At 47.3% G+C, this 17,765-nt stretch overlaps 1 protein-coding gene across 1 annotated transcript in view; it reads left to right on the top strand.

Annotated features, from left to right (window-relative positions):
• The window catches only part of LOC148506419 (V-set domain containing T-cell activation inhibitor 1-like), a 68,883-nt gene that overhangs the window by 14,476 nt on the left and 36,642 nt on the right, over nucleotides 1-17,765 (top strand). Inside the window, exon 3 of the mRNA XM_088446794.1 lies at nucleotides 15,296-15,341. Coding sequence (XP_088302920.1) covers nucleotides 15,296-15,341 — 46 coding nt within the window. The remainder of the gene's footprint in view (nucleotides 1-15,295; nucleotides 15,342-17,765) is intronic.

Genomic DNA, 17,765 nt, shown 5'->3' with positions numbered 1-17,765 from the left:
GCTGGGGGTGAGGATAAGAGTGACTGCAGGTGGAGGCTGGTTGGGGGTGAGGATGGCTGGGTATGAGGATAAGAGTGACTGTGGGTGGAGGCTGGCTGGGGCTGAGGATAAGAGTGACTGCAGGTGGAGGCTGGCCGGGGGTGAGGCTGGCTGGGGGTGAGGATAAGAGTGACTGCAGGTGGAGGCTGGCTGGGGGTGAGGATAAGAGTGACTGCAGGTGGAGGCTGGCCGGGGGTGAGGATGGCTGGGGGTGAGGATAAGTGTGACTGCAGGTGGAGGCTGGCTGGGGGTGAGGATAAGAGTGACTGCAGGTGGAGGCTGGCTGGGGGTGAGGATGGCTGGGGGTGAGGATAAGAGTGACTGCAGGTGGAGGCTGGCTGGGGGTGAGGATAAGAGTGACTGCAGGTGGAGGCTGGCTGGGGGTGAGGATAAGAGTGACTGCAGGTGGAGGCTGGTTGGGGGTGAGGATGGCTGGGTATGAGGATAAGAGTGACTGTGGGTGGAGGCTGGCTGGGGCTGAGGATAAGAGTGACTGCAGGTGGAGGCTGGCCGGGGGTGAGGATGGCTGGGGGTGAGGATAAGTGTGACTGCAGGTGGAGGCTGGCTGGGGGTGAGGATAAGAGTGACTGCAGGTGGAGGCTGGCTGGGGGTGAGGATAAGAGTGACTGCAGGTGGAGGCTGGCTGGGGGTGAGGATAAGAGTGACTGCAGGTGGAGGCTGGTTGGGGGTGAGGATGGCTGGGTATGAGGATAAGAGTGACTGTGGGTGGAGGCTGGCTGGGGCTGAGGATAAGAGTGACTGCAGGTGGAGGCTGGCCGGGGGTGAGGCTGGCTGGGGGTGAGGATAAGAGTGACTGCAGGTGGAGGCTGGCTGGGGGTGAGGATAAGAGTGACTGCAGGTGGAGGCTGGTTGGGGGTGAGGATGGCTGGGTATGAGGATAAGAGTGACTGTGGGTGGAGGCTGGCTGGGGCTGAGGATAAGAGTGACTGCAGGTGGAGGCTGGCCAGGGGTGAGGCTGGCTGGGGGTGAGGATAAGAGTGACTGCAGGTGGAGGCTGGCTGGGGGTGAGGATAAGAGTGACTGCAGGTGGAGGCTGGCCGGGGGTGAGGATGGCTGGGGGTGAGGATAAGTGTGACTGCAGGTGGAGGCTGGCTGGGGGTGAGGATAAGAGTGACTGCAGGTGGAGGCTGGCTGGGGGTGAGGATGGCTGGGGGTGAGGATAAGAGTGACTGCAGGTGGAGGCTGGCTGGGGGTGAGGATAAGTGTGACTGCAGGTGGAGGCTGGCTGGGGGTGAGGATAAGAGTGACTGCAGGTGGAGGCTGGTTGGGTGCCTCATACAATGTTATGCTATGAGGGATGTGTGAGTGACCCTGGATGGACATAGAATGACCCCTTCCCTTTCCAATGCTGAGGTTATTCGCTCATATACTATATATATATATTTATCCTGCAGCCTGGATTAGCCATTATGATGAGAACACATCTGCACTGAATATAATTAGCTATACCAGCATAAGTGCTTCACAAAGAAATGGTGATTAAATCTCATACCACACAATTGCTGGCGGACAAGTCACTGACTTTCAGCTACACTCAGTGATTACTTTTGCTATCAGACCCTCTGTAGTTGTCATTATCTACCAGAGGAATTTGACTCAATAATGAGACATTATATGGACATTATTGTTTGGTATTTAGGACATTGATTGTATAAATGATATCTTATCTATATGATAATATATACTTCTTTTTACTTTAAAATCTTGTGGTCTACTAACGTTCGTTAAGTGAATTATATTTCCCCCCCCCCCCCATTGATGTCTAGTGTCACCTATATATATCTTATAGCACTGTGTGTTTTGGGTAATACAGTATTACCCCCTGGGTGCAGCCAGTATATAATAGTAGAGCTGCCCCAGGAGGTAGGTATTCATGCAAACCGCAGTTATCAAACCCCAGTATGTATGTGGTAGAGGGTGGGATGTATCTCATGGTATAACCATCCTATATCTCGCTCCTAGACACATGGCCATAGGTCCCATCAGCTTCATCTCCTCTAGTTTGGTCACCTTGATGAGGACCAGGGATGGGATCAGAGATTGGCACCAGCTCTACCTACACTATTACTTTCTGTATAACTTGATCAGCACTCTCCCCTCTCTTTGACATCTATGGGGGGTCACATGCTGGTTCTGGTCCCTATTTCACGTGTCGCCCTATTCTCACCCAGCACGTGTCATAGCGCAGTCAGGGTGAGGTGTACCAAACCATCTATAGAGGACAAGGGGAGGAGTACCAAACCATCTATAGAGGACAAGGGGAGATGTACCAAACCATCTATAGAGGACAAGGGGAGGTGTACCAAACCATCTATAGAGGATAGGGGGAGGTGTACCAAACCATCTGCAGAGGACAGGGGGAGCTGTACCAAACCATCTGCAGAGGACAAGGGGAGGTGTACCAAAGGAAGGCGCACGGAGCCCTAAGCAGTGAGGAAGGCGCACGGAGCCCTAAGCAGTGAGGATGGCGCACGGAGCCCTAAGCAGTGAGGAAGGCGCACGGAGCCCTAAGCCGTGGGGAAGGCGCACGGAGCCCTAAGCCGTGAGGAAGGCGCACGGAGCCCTAAGCAGTGGGGAAGGCGCACGGAGCCCTAAGCCGTGAGGGAGGTGCACGGAGCCCTAAGCCGTGAGAGAGTTGCACGGAGCCCTAAGCCGTGAGGAGGGCGCACGGAGCCCCAAGCAGTGAGGAGGGCGCACGGAGCCCCAAGCAGTGAGGAGGGCGCACGGAGCCCTAAGCAGTGAGGAAGGCGCACGGAGCCCTAAGCAGTGAGGAAGGCGCACGGAGCCCTGAGCAGTGAGGAAGGTGCACGGAGCCCTGAGCAGTGAGGAAGGCGCACGGAGCCCTGAGCAGTGAGGAAGGTGCACGGAGCCCTGAGCAGTGAGGAAGGTGCACGGAGCCCTGAGCAGTGAGGAAGGTGCACGGAGCCCTGAGCAGTGAGGAAGGTGCACGGAGCCCTGAGCAGTGAGGAAGGTGCACGGAGCCCTGAGCAGTGAGGAAGGTGCACGGAGCCCTGAGCAGTGAGGAAGGTGCACGGAGCCCTAAGCAGTGAGGAAGGTGCATGGAGCCCTGAGCAGTGAGGAAGGAGAAATGGAGCCCTAAGAAGGTGCACGGAGCCCCTAAGCCGTGAGGAAGGCGCATGGAGCCCTAAGCCATGAGGAAGGCGCACGGAGCCCTAAGCCGTGAGGAAGGCGCACGGAGCCCTACGCCGTGAGGAAGGCGCACGGAGCCCTACGCCGTGGGGAAGGCGCACGGAGCCCTAAGCAGTGAGGAAGGCGCACGGAGCCCTAAGCAGTGAGGAAGGTGCACGGAGCCCTAAGCAGTGAGGATGGTGCACGGAGCCCTAAGCAGTGAGGATGGTGCACGGAGCCCCTAAGCAGTGAGGAAGGTGCACGGAGCCCTAAGCAGTGAGGATGGTGCGCAGTGAGGAAGGCGCATGGAGCCCTAAGCAGTGAGGAAGGTGCACGGAGCCCTAAGCAGTGAGGATGGTGCGCGGTGAGGAAGGTGCACGGAGCCCTAAGCAGTGAGGATGAGGATGGTGCACGGAGCCCCTAAGCAGTGAGGAAGGTGCACGGAGCCCCAAGCAGTGAGGATGGTGCGCAATGAGGAAGGTGCATGGAGCCCTAAGCAGTGAGGAAGGCACAGGGAGCCCTAAGCAGTGAGGAAGGTGCACGGAGCCCTAAGCAGTGAGGAAGGTGCACGGAGCCCTAAGCAGTGAGGAAGGTGCACGGAGCCCTAAGCAGTGAGGAAGGTGCACGGAGCCCTAAGCAGTGAGGAAGGTGCACGGAGCCCTAAGCAGTGAGGAAGGTGCACGGAGCCCTAAGCAGTGAGGAAGGTGCACGGAGCCCTAAGCAGTGAGTAATGGTGGTTTCACACCTGAACGATATATCTGCCGATGATGGTCGTTCATACACACACTGAATGGCCATCATTTATCCGGCAGCCGGGGGTCCAGCTGACAGGTAGGTGGGTCGGGGATGGGACATATCATCTGTACACACTGGCCGACAGCCTGCAGATATATTGGGTTATGCATTGTTCGGCCAATATATCAGCCAGTGTGTATCCAGCATAAGGTCCATGGACTCAATGGGGTTGTTTCCTCACTGACTGGTTTTTCCAGTTGAGCATGGAGCATTGGAATGTAAATCAGTACAGACATTATATAAATATAGTTTATCATTCTGCAGCTCTCACCCACATGCCAGAAACTAGGTGTCACCATTTTCTCTGTCTCCCTCTCATACTGTAACAATCTCTCTGCTCTCTGGGCCAGATTCAGACCCGGACGCTATTTGCTGATGCTCATTCTTAAAAAGGGGCTGGATATTTAAATTGAGCGCTCGGTCTTTGCAGTGTGTTGACGCCTCTATGTCTGAGCGAGCGTCCGAAAAATGTGCTCGCTATTTTGTAAAGACGCCCCTTTGCCGTTCGCATCATACGTCATCTCCGTTATTTATTAGATTAATCGGGAACATCGAAAGGCATCTGAACTGCTCGCAGTGCTTGTGGTAGGATTTACTTCCCGCTATCACTGCGAGCAGTTCAGGCTAAAAGACAACCAAGTGACGTGGTCGATGACGCTCCTTTACTAATTATGCACTCCCATTAAACGCCGTTTTAACCATTAGGCACGCCTGCATTCGGATCTCCACTCCCCCGTTTTCAAACACCTTCCCATGTTACCACCCACAAACGGTACATTCTGTCAATCAAATTAGCAGCCCCTCGCTGTTTTACGAGCGCACGATTTCCGACCACAATGACTGGTTTGCACATGCGCATTGCGAACCATATGCATGCGCAGTTGTGCGAACATCGCTCAGAGCGAACGTGCGGCCGCTTGCGAGCAGCTCTGAATCAGGCCCTCTGTGTTCTGCGGCTCCTGATCTGTCCTCCCCTGCTCTCGTTTCCTGTCACATAACCCGTTATCTGTACTCGTTATTCTTCCTCTCCTGCACTAACAGACTGAGGGGAGATGTCCCAAACCTACACTCTGTATAGTCTTCTATAGGGTAACGCTATCAGAAGATGGGATCACCCACTGCGTCCAAGCCCCACGTTGCATCACATTCTGAGGCTCGTACATATGAGAAATGGGTCAAACCCCCAAAAACGGCATTTTTGGGAGTGTGACCGCATTTCTCACGTTGCTGCATCCCGTCCCTCTCCTGATATAATCAGTCGCCGTCTCTCAGTCTGCGCTATTCCGCTGTTGGCTGCCGGAGGTTCTCCCCTGTTCCTGCTCATCCTATGGAGACAGTCAGGGGGTACGGTGATCCCACTGTCACATGAGGAAACGCTACCTCTAGATATGTTGCATGTAGCGTGTTACATGGTGACCTGCTTACCCCAATGTGTGTAGGGAGCCTGTAGTAGGACGTCCGGAGATACAGAGAGGATAATGCAGACACCAGGAAAACACGTCCTGCCTCTATTCCTCACCACATTACCCATCACCCAGCTCCCTGCCCTCTATACATGTGTCTGTATATCACACGCCACCTCACACGTCATCTGTATGTGAGTCCTGTATCCTGCCGGCTACCACTGAGGCCTCAGCTTAGTGACAGTGACTCTGCCGTAGCGCTGGAAACGGGCGCCGTTGTCAGGGTGGGGAACCAATTTCCTATGTGCAGATTATTGGATCTTGGGCAAACGTGTGTAACTAAGATTTCTGCATTTTATTTAGGAGTAGAAACTTGTTTTCATCTTTTCCTGGCTGCCGGCCGTCACCTTCTGCCAAACACATATCTCATATATGACAGGAATGTAACTTCCCTTTCTCATAGTATTTCTGAGACCGCGCGTCTCCTGCGCACCTCACTCTCAACTGCGACTCATATGGTATTCGCATACATACGCAGCAGAAACCAGTCTCTCCACTGCGTCCAACATCCACGGCGCCTGCCACTCACAAACAGGCCCTTTAAGTTAGTAAAATGGTTTCCCCAGATCGTTACACTGGGCGGGAAGCTGAAAGTCTCTGCTCCGTCGCTTTTCCTGTACACAGGGGCGTAGAGAGCGCTGCCGGGCCCTGGTAAAGAGGGGGCGTGGCCTAATCGTGAGAGGCGTGACCACAGTCCCTTGAAAAAACAAACAAAAAAACCCTTACTTTTGCAGCTCGGGGAGGGGGCGCTGTGAGCCCCTCAGCCCAGTGCAAAGCCAGGGGGGGCGCGATCAGTGTGATCGCTCCCCCCCTAGGCATAGGAGATTGCTGTGGCTGCTGCTTAGCACGCTGTGTGCTGGGCTGCTGTGAGGGAGGGAGGGAGGGGGGAGTGGCGGTGGACCCGGGCCCCCTCCGGGCCCCTCTGGAAGCCTGGGTAAATTGTACCCTCTCTCCACCCCCCCCTCTCGGTGCCCCTGCCTGTAGAGATATAATAACCTGACTTTGGCAGATAGTGTTAAATGGCCACCACAGCACTGAAAGGGTTAATGCTGCGGTCACTCAGGGGTCTAGTTACTAAGCAGTGTTAGGAGACAGAGTGAAAAGTGATAAGGTACCAGCCAATCAGCTCCTAACTGCCATCTCACAGGCTGTGTTTGAAAAATGACAGTTGGGAGCTGATTGGCTACTACCTTATCACTTTCTTATCACTTTTCACTCTGTCTCCTAACACTGCTTAGTAACTAGACCCCTTAGAGGGCTACGTCAGATCGGCAGGTGTCAGGCAGAATGTAAATATCTAAGGGCCCTATTTGTATTTATCAATATTATTTTCACATTCACATTATTTCACATAAAACTATTAAAGGGCAATTAGAGTAGCTTTCCTGAAAAACTACTCTATGCCCTTTAATTTGCATATTTTTAATAAGCACATGCAGCCGCCTAAAGGTCCGGCCACTGGAGGGCGCTGCCGAGCACACAAAACATAATAAATGAATGGCGTAATTCAGGGCTGAGTGGCATATTATGAATTTGCGGCAGTATTGTGAGGTACATTATGATTTTGACGCTCTGCTGCGTACAATATTCTATGTAGTATATTATGAATTTGGGACACTGCTGTGTGGCATATTATGTAACTAGGGAGACTGACGCGTGGCATATTATGAATTGGAGGGAGCAGGGGCGGGAGCCGGCCCCAGTGATCAGCTCTGCACATACTTGCCTACCCACCCGATTCCCCCCATGATTAACTGTGAAGCCCCTGCAGCAGGGGGCCGGTAACGCGATTCACGCTGAATCGCGTCATTTTGGCCCCACCCCTTGCTTCACAATGCTTGTAATATTGGCATTGTGTAGCAGGGGTGGGGCCAAAATGACACAATCGTGTGGCCCCGCCCACAAATGTCAGTCACATGTTTGGCCATGCCCCTTGTGTCAGCCACGCCCCCCCTGCCCTGCTGATATGGCTGCTCCCTACCGGAAGGGGCAGTCAGAAAGTCGCCAACCATGGCTCTGCGGTCTAAACAGACTGTGATAAATAGAGCCTAACAATCTAGATTATTTTATGTATAATTCCATTATGGCGCTGCAGTAACATAATGTACAGTGATGTCAGCGACAGTACGGCTAATTCCCTGCGCTGTACGCTGGACGCAGTTACCTATATACGTGTAGGTGAAAGGTATTGTATTGTAAATGAGAAAGGTGTATTTATGGGAGTATTGTGTGACACTGGGATAATAAGCCATGGTGACTGAGGATGCAGAGGTGTAATACTGTAACACTGACCACACACATCGCCTGAGCCTGACACATACTCGCCTACTTATGAAAAAACATGTCAGGGAGATTGTGAAAGCAGCACCTATGAGCGTGGCGTTTAAGTGGGCGTGTACTGCTACATCTGAGGGATGTGTCATACATGTGATAGGTGTGTACTGCTACATCTGAGGGGCGTGTCTTACATGTGATAGGCGTGTACTGCTACATCTGAGGGGTGTGTCATACATGTGATGGGCATGTACTGCTACCTCTGAGGGGCGTGTCATACATGTGATGGGCGTTTACTGCTACATCTGAGAGGCGTGTCATACATGTTATGGGCGTGTACTGCTACATCTGAGAGGCGTGTCATACATGTGATGGGCTTGTACTGCTACATCTGAGGGGTGTGTCATACATGTGATAGGCATGTACTGCTACATCTGAGAGGTGTGTCATACATGTGATAGGCGTGTACTGCTACATCTGAGAGGTGTGTCATACATGTGATAGGTGTGTACTTATATATGAGGGGTGTGTCATACATGTGATAGGTGTGTACTGCTACATCTGAGGGGTGTGTCATACATGTGATAGGCGTGTACTGCTACATCTGAGGGGTGTGTCATACATGTGATAGGCGTGTACTGCTACATCTGAGGGGTGTGTCATACATGTGATAGGTGTGTACTGTTACATATGAGGAGCGTGTCATACATGTGATAGACGTGTACTGCTACATCATAATACTGACTTACATCCATATGTAAATGAGCCCCAAAGCAGTTAGTAAGATCTACTTATTGATAAAAACACGCTAATACTCATGTAGCCATAGGGATCATTGTGCCTTATAACCAGTGCAGGGAAATGATACTAATAATCCCATATGAAGGTATACATGTTTTGTTTAGCAACTATGTACAGGAGCGCTTGATAATCTAAATTATGTGTAGCGCGATCCCTGTGAAAAAAAGGGGGTTAGTGATAGTCAATGTACATAAAACTCTTTTGCACGATTAGGCGGTTTATGAGTGCGTGCGCTGTGGGTTCCAAGATTGCCAGTTGTAAGGCTGTCACAGGACGGTTTGCAGGTGGGTCTGACTAGCTAGCCCTGTCTCTGCCTACCTTCCGTGCTGATCTTCACCGCCGCTGGCTGGTCCCCTCCGTACTTGCTTGTCACGTCCGCTGGTACATACGATATGAAGTTCTGCTCCAGTGTGGGATAAAAACAGTCTTTGTAAGCTTGTACCCAACGCGTTTCAGGCTCTCCAGCCCTTTATCAAGGGTGACTTTAGTTGAAATACAATCTCTATATATACGTAGAGAAAACTTTACTGAAAAAAACTGAAGCCAGAATTTGACCTCCCAGTTAAACAAGTGGCTACCATGTGCTGGTATTTTCATGGTGCCAAATTAAATATAAATGGGTATCGCGCTTCTATCTAATAAAATGGTTAAAAAAAAAATGAGCTATGTGATATATAATAACCAGTGAATTTTATCTAAAAACTGTAAATGTAAAAAGTTTATAAAAAGGCATAATCTCTATATCTATATTTAGACCACTTGGCTGTAGGGTATACATAGCGAAGATCCATTCTGTTTCTTTTTCTATGAGCAATTAGGAAAGATCTCCTCCTCTCCTCTTTCTTGGGATTTTTATTATGTTGTTCACAGAAATGTTTATAATTATATACACTATGAGATTGCAGTTTCTTTTTAATAATAAATATATGCTCCGCAATTCTGGTTTTCAGTTTCACTTTGTTTGTTCTATATATTGGAAGCCACATCTGCATTCTAACAAATATATGAGTCTCTCTGTTTCACATGTTATTTTTTGTTTTATTTTATATTCTCTCTTCGTATTTGATTTAAACATAGTAACCGATTGTGTTTGAGGTTTTCTTTGTAGTGCGACATGCAAGGCAATTAAGACAATAAAAGTATCCAGCATTTTCTGTACTTTTGTGTTGGTAAATCTTCTGTGTGAATGAAACTTTGTACTAAGGTTCTATTATATATGATACGCGGTTTGTCTTGGATGAAAGGTTTTAGTTGATTATCCAATTGTAGGATATGCCAGTGCTTTTTGAGTATCGGTTCAAATAAATGGTGTTGACTGTTATATTTGGTGATGAATGCAGTGTGGAATTCTTTCTGTATTGTTTTTTCAATATATATACTGTGTGTGTGTGTGTGTAATGGGGGTAAGGTGCAATCAGGGAGATTGCTAGACTCTTCAGGGAGAAGGGATGGCCATCAACCATCGATGATTCATAATCATTGATGGTTTATAGCCGATGTGGAATTTTTTTAACATCAATGGGGGAGAACCAAATGTGTGGTGCTTTTTTTTGCAAGGTGCCAGGAACCATCGTTGGTCATCCATTCCCACCCTCCCACATAACATCATGTCCCACTATTTCTTTATTAATAGATGGCATTACTATCTCATCTAGCCCCAAAGTGCGTTGTCTTGGAGTCATCCTGGACTCTTCCCTCTCCTTTAAACCACATTCAGCACCTCTCACAGTCCTGTCGTCTCCATCTCAAGAATATTTCCAAGATCAGACCATTTCTCACACAGGATGCTACCAAAACCCTTGTACATTCACTGGTCATCTCCAGATTGGATTACTGTAACCTTCTCCTAGCTGGCCTCCCCAAATCCCATCTCTCTCCTCTCCAGTCTGTGCTCAATGCTGCTGCTCAGCTCATCTTCCTCTCCAAACGCTCTACATCTGCCTCCCCTCTTTTGCAAGCCCTCCACTGGCTCCCATTCCCTTTCAGAACCCAATTCAAGGCTCTTACACTCACTTACAAAGCCCTCACCCATTCATCTCCCATTTACATCTCTGATCTCATCTCCCTTCACTCTTCTGTCCACCCTCTTCGTTCACTTAATACACGCCGCCTTTCATGCCAATTGATTACTTCCTCCCACTCCCGCCTCCAAGACTTTCCCGTGCTGCTCCTCACCTTTGGAACTCCCTCCTTCTCCCCATCAGACTCTGCACCTCTCTACCATCTTTTAAACGAGCTCTTAAGACCCACTACTTCATTAAAGCCTTCCAGCTCTCATCCTAACTTGCTGCTACATCTTCCTTTCTCCCGGCCCACCCCATTCTGTGTCACTTCTGTTTGTCTTCCCCTCCCTTAAAGAATGTAAGCTCTTTTGAGCAGGGCCCTCTACCCTCTTGTGCTTCTCCCTACTGTAATTTAATTTATCTCTTACTAGCCACTAGGGCAACCAACACTTGGCTGCTTATGCGGGCATTAATGTCACTAATATAGCAATGTTTATCCATGTCCTGTATTGTATTGTATTGTAAGTCAAGGGTTACTTTTTTGTCTATGTACTTTGTAAGGCGCTGCGGAACACTTGTGGCGTCATATAAATAAATGATGATAAGAATAATAATAATAATCCATTGCATAGTTGGTTACCATCGATGCTCACTTGCTATATTGCCATTGATGGTAACCATACCGATGGCCATCCCTATTAGGGAGTCAGAGAGATTGCTACTATTTGAGGGAGTCTCCCTGACCATGAGGGACAGTTGGCAGGTATGGTCTGACTACACCCCATGCAGTATCCTGTGCCTCCGAGGTTATTGCTCTGCATCATAGGAGCCTGCTTACACCCAGCGTTAGATGATGCATGGCTTCCTCTGATACCTACCGATGTATTCATTACTACCAATATGTAACATAGAAAGTGCAGAGTTAGTGGCACCAGGGCCTGCATTATCTGTGTGGCAAGTGGTTATGGGGAACCAACCAAAAGTCACCCGCAAAGAGGCACTGTATTTGGTGAGTGTCTGGTGGTGGGCACTGTATTTGGTCAGTGACTGGTGGTGGAGTACTACCAGTAGGAGTGGTTAGTAATGGTAGGTTACTGGCGGTAGGGGAGCCCTGCAGGTGATACCTTGTGGCCAGGTGACCTAATAATAATAATAATAATATAGTAGTAGTAATGATAATAATCCCATCTTGTCACCTCACATCTGGTCACAGCAGTGTAGAGATACAGAGGGTGGCTGAGTGAGCCCAGAACATTCCACTGACCAATACATTGAAATACTGCGTCTACGCTGGGAGCTGGCTGAGACCCGGGACAGAGACGATTTAGGAAGGGGTTCTGGCTGTCTCAGGGCAATGTGGGCACACCCCCTGCACACCCCCTGCGCACGCCCGTGGCTCTTTGTCCGCCTCTCAGGTGCTTGCCGCTGGGGTATCGGAACTTGGTCACATTTACGTTTAATGTACACTTTGTCCCATGGGAAATAATTACGCGGTGTTGGTGTTAGTTCCCATCTCTGTGGTGGAGACATCACATTGTATAATTCCTCTCATCGTCCCTGCTGACAGCCACAACCATTGGGCTCCTCCCAGACACCGTCGCTCAGTATAACCCTTACCGTCAACTGCAGATATTATTTTAATATGAACTGATAATCCTGCTCTCATTATCACATAACCTCACATGGCTGCAACGCAGAAGGCTCCACAGGCCAACACTTCCGCCATAACTGACCCGATCATATAACAAGTAATCCCAATACCTGGTCACCCCACATAGGTGATCATCACACCTAACATATAATTATTCCCTCTCTGCTGTAACACTAAGGGGCATATTTACTAAACACATGTACACTTCCTCACTCTATAGAAGCCTTGTTACATCTCCCCCTTCAGGGGCATTACTAGGTATTTATATAGCAAACGTGTGTAAGGACCCTATGTACCGCCCAATGGTGATAAATGTGTATAGTATAACACCTGCACCTCTGACATGCAAAATGGGTCCCCCTCAGCTGCACCCCCTGCACCCATGGTAGTTATGCCCATGTCCCCCTTATAACCCCCACTACACATCTGTAAGATACCCCCTTACTGCAGGTAACCAGTCCCTATCTGGCTGTCTCTTCCAGGAGAGGCAGCCTGCTCGGCACACCTGGGGGGCGTGTCACAGTTTTGAGGGCGGGCCGGGGGGCTTGACCTCGCGAACGTGTCATCGCAGCCCCGCCCCATGCAACATAATGCCTGTAATCTTGGCATTGTGTTGCCGTGGGCGGGGCCACAATGACGCGATTTGAGAGCCAGTGTGTGTGTGGGGGGCTGCCTGAGTGGTGGTAGTGTTGGGTGGGGTGTAATTGTATTTTATGTGGATCTGGTTTGTTACAAATGTTATACCAAAGTCGTGCGCACAAAAATGGGACAATGCCTCATGACAGCTAGGCCACGCCCTATTTTTGTGCGTGCGCATGATATTGGCTCTTTATCTTGAATACAGATATTTTTGGGCTCTCTGCCTCTGACTGGTTGGCCGCCCCTGATACAGAAGATACAGGGGTCTATTTACTAAGCAGTGTTAAGAGACAGAGTGAAAAGCATACTTGCCAACTCTCCCTCATTGTCAGGGAGACTCCAAGGAATAACAACAATCTCCCTGTCTCCCTGAAGAGTCCAGTAATCTCCCTGATTGCACCTTACCCCCATTATGAAGCTGTTATATAAAATAAAAACCCAGAGATATATACATTCAAATGGGATCATCAGTATAATGTCCCTGCATTGGGTATAAGGCACAATGATCCCTATGGCTACATGTATTAGTATAATGTTCCCTGCATTGGGTATAAGGCACAATGATCCCTATGGATACATGTATTAGTATCATTTCCCCGCATTGGGTATAAGGCACAATGATCCCTATGGATACATGTATTAGTATCATTTCCCTGCATTGCGTATAAGGCACAATGATCCCTATGGCTACATGTATTAGTATAATGTCCCAGCATTGGGTATAAGGCACAATGATCCCAATGGCTACATGTATTAGTATCATTTCCCTGCATTGGGTATAAGGCACAATGATCCCTATGGCTATATGTATTAGTATAATGTCCCTGTATTAGGTATAAGGCACAATGATCCCTATGGCTACATGTATTAGTATAATGTCCCTGCATTGGGTATAAGGCACAATGATCCCTATGGCAACATGTATTAGTATCATTTCCCTGCATTGGGTATAAGGCACAATGATCCCTATGGCTACATGTATTAGTATCATTTCCCTGCATTGGGTATAAGGCACAATGATCCCTATGGCTACATGTATTAGTATCATTTCCCTGCATTGGGTATAAGGCACAATGATCCCTATGGCTACATGTATTAGTATCTTTTCCATGCATTGGGTATAAGGCACAATGATCCCTATGGCTACATGTATTAGTATAATATCCCTGCATTGGGTATAAGGCACAATGATCCCTATGGCTACATGTATTAGTATAATTTCTCTGCATTGGGTATAAGGCACAATGATCCCTATGGCTACATGTATTAGTATAATTTCCCCGCATTGGGTATAAGTCACAATGATCCCTATGGCTACATGTATTAGTATCATTTCCCTGCATTGGGTATAAGGCACAATGATCCCTATGGCTACATGTATTAGTATCATTTCCCTGCATTGGGTATAAATCACAATGATCCCTATGGTTACATGTATTAGTATCATTTCCCTGCATTGGGTATAAGGTACAATGATCCCTATGGCTACATGTATTAGTATCATTTCCCTGCATTGGGTATAAGGCACAGTGATCCCTATGGCTACATGTATTAGTATAATATCCCTGCATTGGGTATAAGGCACAATGATCCCTATGGCTACATGCATTAGTATAATTTCTCTGCATTGGGTATAAGGCACAATGATCCCTATGGCTACATGTATTAGTATAATATCCCTGCATTGGGTATAAGTCACAATGATCCCTATGGCTACATGTATTAGTATCATTTCCCTGCATTGGGTATAAATCACAATGATCCCTATGGTTACATGTATTAGTATCATTTCCCTGCATTGGGTATAAGGTACAATGATCCCTATGGCTACATGTATTAGTATAATGTCCCTGCATTGGGTATAAGGCACAATGATCCCTATGGCTACATGTATTAGTATAATGTCCCTGCATTGGGTATAAGGCACAATGATCCCTATGGCTACATGTATTTTCTGTACAGTATTAGCGTGTTTTCATCACCAAGTAGATCTTAGTAACTGCTTTGGGGCTCATTTACATTTGGATGTAAATCAATTTTATGACACGCCTCTCAGATGTAGCAGTACACGCCCATCACATGTATGACACACCTCTCAGATGTAGCAGTACACGCCCACTTTACTGCCGCGTTCATAGATGCTGCTTTCACACTCTCCCTGACATGTTTTTACAAAAGTAGGCAAGTATGGTGAAAAGTGATAAGGTACCAGCCAATCAGGTCCCAACTGTAATTTTTCAAACACAGCCTGTGAGATGACAGTTGGGAGCTGATTGGCTGGTACCTTATCACTTTTCACTCTGTCTCCTAACACTGCTTAGTAAATAGACCCCACAGTAAGGTCACCGCCATCACTTCTCGTCATATATGTAATCGCTGTATAACCGGAATTGTTAAGATAAATAAAAATAATTGAACAATAATAGATAATTTGTTAGTTACGTCTTATTGATCTGATCATTGTGACGTTTGTGTTCCAGATGCTGATGTTTCTCTGCATAGGTCTCCAGACTGGACGGCTATACGGTAATGTCTCCAACCTCTACCGAGCAGAGATTTATTCCTGTACTAGGTCTGCGCTGTGCGCTGTTACCCTGGGCTTAGATATGATGTGTAATGGCGTTTATAAGTGTCCTCAGAGAGACTAAGGGGGCTATTTATTAACATGTTTACTAAAATAATGTGAAATACGATATTTTCACACCCTTTTCACATTATTTTCGTATCACAAAAATTTCTGAAAGAGCAATTGGAGTAGTTTTTTGTGTAAAAGTTGCGGGTTGCGTATCCGGCGGCGTATGTGCAGACACAGTCTCCCTGTATTTTTTCCGAAAAATACAGAGAAAGGTGTGCGGACGGGATTCTCCGAGACAGCGCTTTATCGCCAGCTCTGTCCCTATATGCCGATCTTAGTATATCCATGTAATATTTCCTAAATTCACAATGCCAATTTAGTCAAAAATATAACACTGCAACTGAATTTTAAATGGGCCTACACTGTTATTATAATCCCTGGCATCCCTGAGATGTTATTATAATCCCTGGCATCCCTGAGATGTTATTATAATCCCTGGCATCCCTGAGATGTTATTATAATCCCTGACATCCCTGAGATGTTATTATAATCCCTGGCATCCCTGAGATGTTATTATAATCCCTGGCATCCCTGAGATGTTATTATAGTCCCTGGCATCCCTGAGATGTTATTATAGTCCCTGGCATCCCTGGTATGTTATTATATTCCCTGACATCCCTGATATGTTATTATAATCCCTGGCATCCCTGGTATGTTATTATATTCCCTGACATCCCTGAGATGTTATTATATTCCCTGACATCCCTGGTATGTTATTATAATCCCTGGCATCCCTGAGATGTTATTATAGTCCCTGGCATCCCTGAGATGTTATTATATTCCCTGACATCCCTGAGATGTTATTATATTCCCTGACATCCCTGATATGTTATTATAATCCCTGGCATCCCTGGTATGTTATTATAATCCCTGGCATCCCTGGTATGTTATTATAATCCCTGGCATCCCTGAGATGTTATTATAATCCCTGGCATCCCTGAGATGTTATTATAGTCCCTGGCATCCCTGAGATGTTATTATAGTCCCTGGCATCCAAGGTATGTTATTATATTCCCTGACATCCCTGATATGTTATTATAATCCCTGGCATCCCTGGTATGTTATTATATTCCCTGACATCCCTGAGATGATATTATAATCCCTGGCATCCCTGAGATGTTATTATAATCCCTGACATCCCTGAGATGTTATTATAATCCCTGACATCCCTAAAATGTTATTATAATCCCTGACATCCCTGAGATGTTATTATAATCCCTGGCATCCCTGAGATGTTATTATAATCCCTGGCATCCCTGAGATGTTATTATAGTCCTTGGCATCCCTGAGATGTTATTATAGTCCCTGGAATCCCTGGTATGTTATTATATTCCCTGACATCCCTGATATGTTATTATAATCCCTGGCATCCCTGGTATGTTATTATATTCCCTGACATCCCTGAGATGTTATTATATTCCCTGACATCCCTGATATGTTATTATAATCCCTGACATCCCTGAGATGTTATTATATTCCCTGACATCCCTGAGATGTTATTATATTCCCTGACATCCCTGGTATGTTATTATAATCCCTGACATCCCTGAGATGTTATTATAATCCATGGCATCTCTGGGATGTTATTATAATCCATGGCATCTCTGGGATGTTATTATAATCCCTGACATCCCTGGGATGTTATTATAGTCCCTGGCATGTTGTTATAATCCCTGGCATTCCTGAGATGTTATTATAATCCCTGGCATGTTATTATAATCCCTGGCATCCCTGAGATGTTATTATAACCACTGGCATCCCTGGCATGTTATTATAATCCCTGGCATCCCTGATATGTTATTATAACCCCTGGCATCCCTGGCATGTTATTAGAATCCCTGGCATCCCTGATATGTTATGTTAACCCCTGACATCCCTGAGATGTTATTATAATCCCTGGAATCCCTGAGATGTTATTATAATCCCTGGTATTCCTGAGATGTTATTATAATCCCTGGCATCCCTGATATGTTATTATAACCCCTGGCATCCCTGGCATGTTATTAGAATCCCTGGCATCCCTGATATGTTATGTTAACCCCTGACATCCCTGAGATGTTATTATAATCCCTGGAATCCCTTTCCATGTTATTATAATCCCTGGCATCCCTGAGATGTTATTATAATCCCTGACATCCCTGAGATGTTATTATAATCCCTGGCATGTTATTATAATCCCTGGCAGGATGTTTGGTCCTCTCTCAGGTGTCACTGGAGTGTAAATTAAATATTAGGGGGTCTCTATACATCACAGCAGAGTGATAATGGGGCTCAGTGTGGACCAACCTTTCTGCCCCTGTGTCTATGTCCTATCA

This window comes from Taudactylus pleione, unplaced genomic scaffold (assembly GCF_031769625.1).
Source record: "Taudactylus pleione unplaced genomic scaffold, aTauple2 ptg000405l, whole genome shotgun sequence".
NCBI lineage: Eukaryota > Metazoa > Chordata > Amphibia > Anura > Myobatrachidae > Taudactylus > Taudactylus pleione.
Note: the sequence above shows the minus strand (reverse complement) of the source record. Positions and strands in the feature narration are given on the sequence as shown.